The sequence below is a fragment of the Trypanosoma grayi genome, assembly GCF_000691245.1.
Source record: "Trypanosoma grayi strain ANR4 Tgr_1767_V1, whole genome shotgun sequence".
Classification (NCBI taxonomy): Eukaryota; Euglenozoa; class Kinetoplastea; order Trypanosomatida; family Trypanosomatidae; genus Trypanosoma; species Trypanosoma grayi.
Genome location: NW_008827385.1, coordinates 1 through 2175, shown reverse-complemented (window position 1 = coordinate 2175; position 2175 = coordinate 1). Strand labels below are relative to the sequence as shown.

At 56.3% G+C, this 2175-nt stretch overlaps 1 protein-coding gene across 1 annotated transcript; it reads right to left on the bottom strand.

Annotated features, from left to right (window-relative positions):
• Positions 1–1010: 1010 nt before the first annotated feature.
• DQ04_17671000 (hypothetical protein) lies at positions 1011–1820 on the bottom strand (the record flags this gene model as incomplete). Its single annotated transcript, XM_009317623.1, has 1 exon — positions 1011–1820. The coding sequence occupies one exon, from the start codon at positions 1818–1820 to the stop codon at positions 1011–1013; it is 810 nt and encodes a 269-aa protein (XP_009315898.1).
• Between the last annotated feature and the right edge of the window lie 355 nt (positions 1821–2175).

The window sequence follows — 2175 nt, the reverse complement described above, 5'->3', positions numbered from 1 at the left end:
AAAAAAAAAAAAAAGACAAAAACGAGCAGCCAAACCCGGGAGTGTCACTTTGCCTCGCACAACATGCCTATCTAAGAACAAAACAAACAAAAAACCCCCAGAAACCACACAAAAGCACAAATAATAACACCAGTATCACTGCACCTCCCCCATATGCCTTCCTTTCTTCCTTCCATCCTTCTCGCCCAGGTGCCACGACGAACGCCTTTGCACGACTGCAGCAAACGGAAGCAATGCGTGCATATGTGCCACTGGGGACACCCGGGGCCAGACAGGCAAGCCTTCCACTCTATGCGGCTGGAAGGAGGGGGCACGCTGCGTGGGGTCTACACTTCTGTACATCAATACCCTCCACGCAGGGGGCGGCTGGTGCCAACGGCAGAAGAGGCAAACCAAAATACACTGAACCCACAACGGGTAGAGAAGGGGTGTCTCACTTAATTCAGAAAGAAGCGACGAATATATTCAATAAAGGCGGATAGCGTGTAATCTTCCGGGCCCCAGGCGCTGATCAGCATCATTGTGGTGCGTGAAATGGGTTCACCTCCGCGCATTGCAGCTGCTCGAAACCCGCCACCACGTTCCCTTAAATTTCTGCTGTACCTCCGCACTCCAGAGGACTTCCTTTAGAATTCTCCCTTCACTTAAGTCCATCACAACATAACAGGAGACAGACAGAAACAAAGCGAAGTGTGTGAGCGATATGAGAGTATCGCGTCAATAAACGTGCGTGTGAGTATCTATGTATCCATGTGGCGTGGCCATGCCGTAAGAGGACGCAGGACTGAGCGGTGCTTCGGCATCACAAGAGGAACTTCCGCACTCTGTTCTTCTCGCATTCACCCACCCACACAGAGAAGCACGTGCACATAAACACAGAGTGAATTTCTCTCCCCCCTTCCACACAGACACCCACACCCACCCACCCACCATCAGCACCACATACGCACACACACACACACACACACACACTCTCTCTCTCTCTCTTAAACAAAGCAACATTCTAAGCTTCACGAGTGCATCTCCCGCTCATAGCGCACCAGCCAGTCGCGCAGCTCAACCCACGACGACGCACTGCCGCTGCTGGCGCTGGACTGCCGGATCATGAGGCGCCCCTGCAGAATGCGCGCGTACACCAGACGCTTGCGTCCAACAGTGCGATGGTACACCACGTACTCGCCGACCTTCCCCGACAGGCGACGGAAGCGAACCTGGGAGTACGGGTGTGTGACAAAGTGGGTATTCACAATGATGGCGAGCAATGTGTCAATATCATCCCAGCGTCGCGGGCGATACTTCGGGGCCTCTGGGAGCGCCACGTTTGATGTGACGGGCGGCACCTCTTTCTTAGGAGCCGGTGATGTGTTCTTCGGCTTCTTGCTGCTGGTGCCGCCGTGAATCGAGATGGTCCTCCAGCCTGTCCTTTCTCGCGGCGTTTTTTCTCCTTCTGCTTCTCCTGCTGCGTTCTTCCTCTTGTCTTCGTCGTCTTTCGTGCCGTTCTCTACAAGGGGATGCGCTACGTCTTCTGTAGCCTCCTTTTCGTCGTCATCTTCCTCCTTGAGTGCGTTGGTGGTTTCTGTTGGCGACATCTCTTCATGTGCGGTGAGAGTGGGGCTCGATGGCGGGGGCGATATGCACTCGGAGTATTCCTGCGCGTCTACATGATGCTCCTCCGTCTCCTCTACTACTTCCTCACCGCTGCTGCTAGGCGTGCCTTCAGAATTCACATCGGATAGCTCCGCCTCAAGCAGCATGTCATCAATGTGCTGCTGTGTGATGCCCTTCATCCTGGCGTCAATCTCCTGCTCGTAGACGATCATCGCCGGGGCCACCTTGATGCTGCCACGCGTGTAGGCGATGCGTGCGATGGCCAGAAGGCACGTCACGACGGCGCGATCATTCTTCCCGTCACAGAGGTCGGAATCCGTGAAGAGCTGCGCCTCGACGAGGTTGTACGTGCTCCTCGCCGCCCGCAGGAACGAGACAACGTTGTCGCGCGCGTAGAACCCCGTCGCGCGCCTCGGCACCTTCAGTGCGTCGTCGGGCACTGGCGGGTCCCGCAGCTTCTGCAGCAGCACCAGCAGCACAACGCCACTGCGCAGCGCGTCCACGAAGTTGGGCTCGCGCAGCACGTCGGCGTTGTACGCCTCGCCGACAACATTCGCGACCCACTCG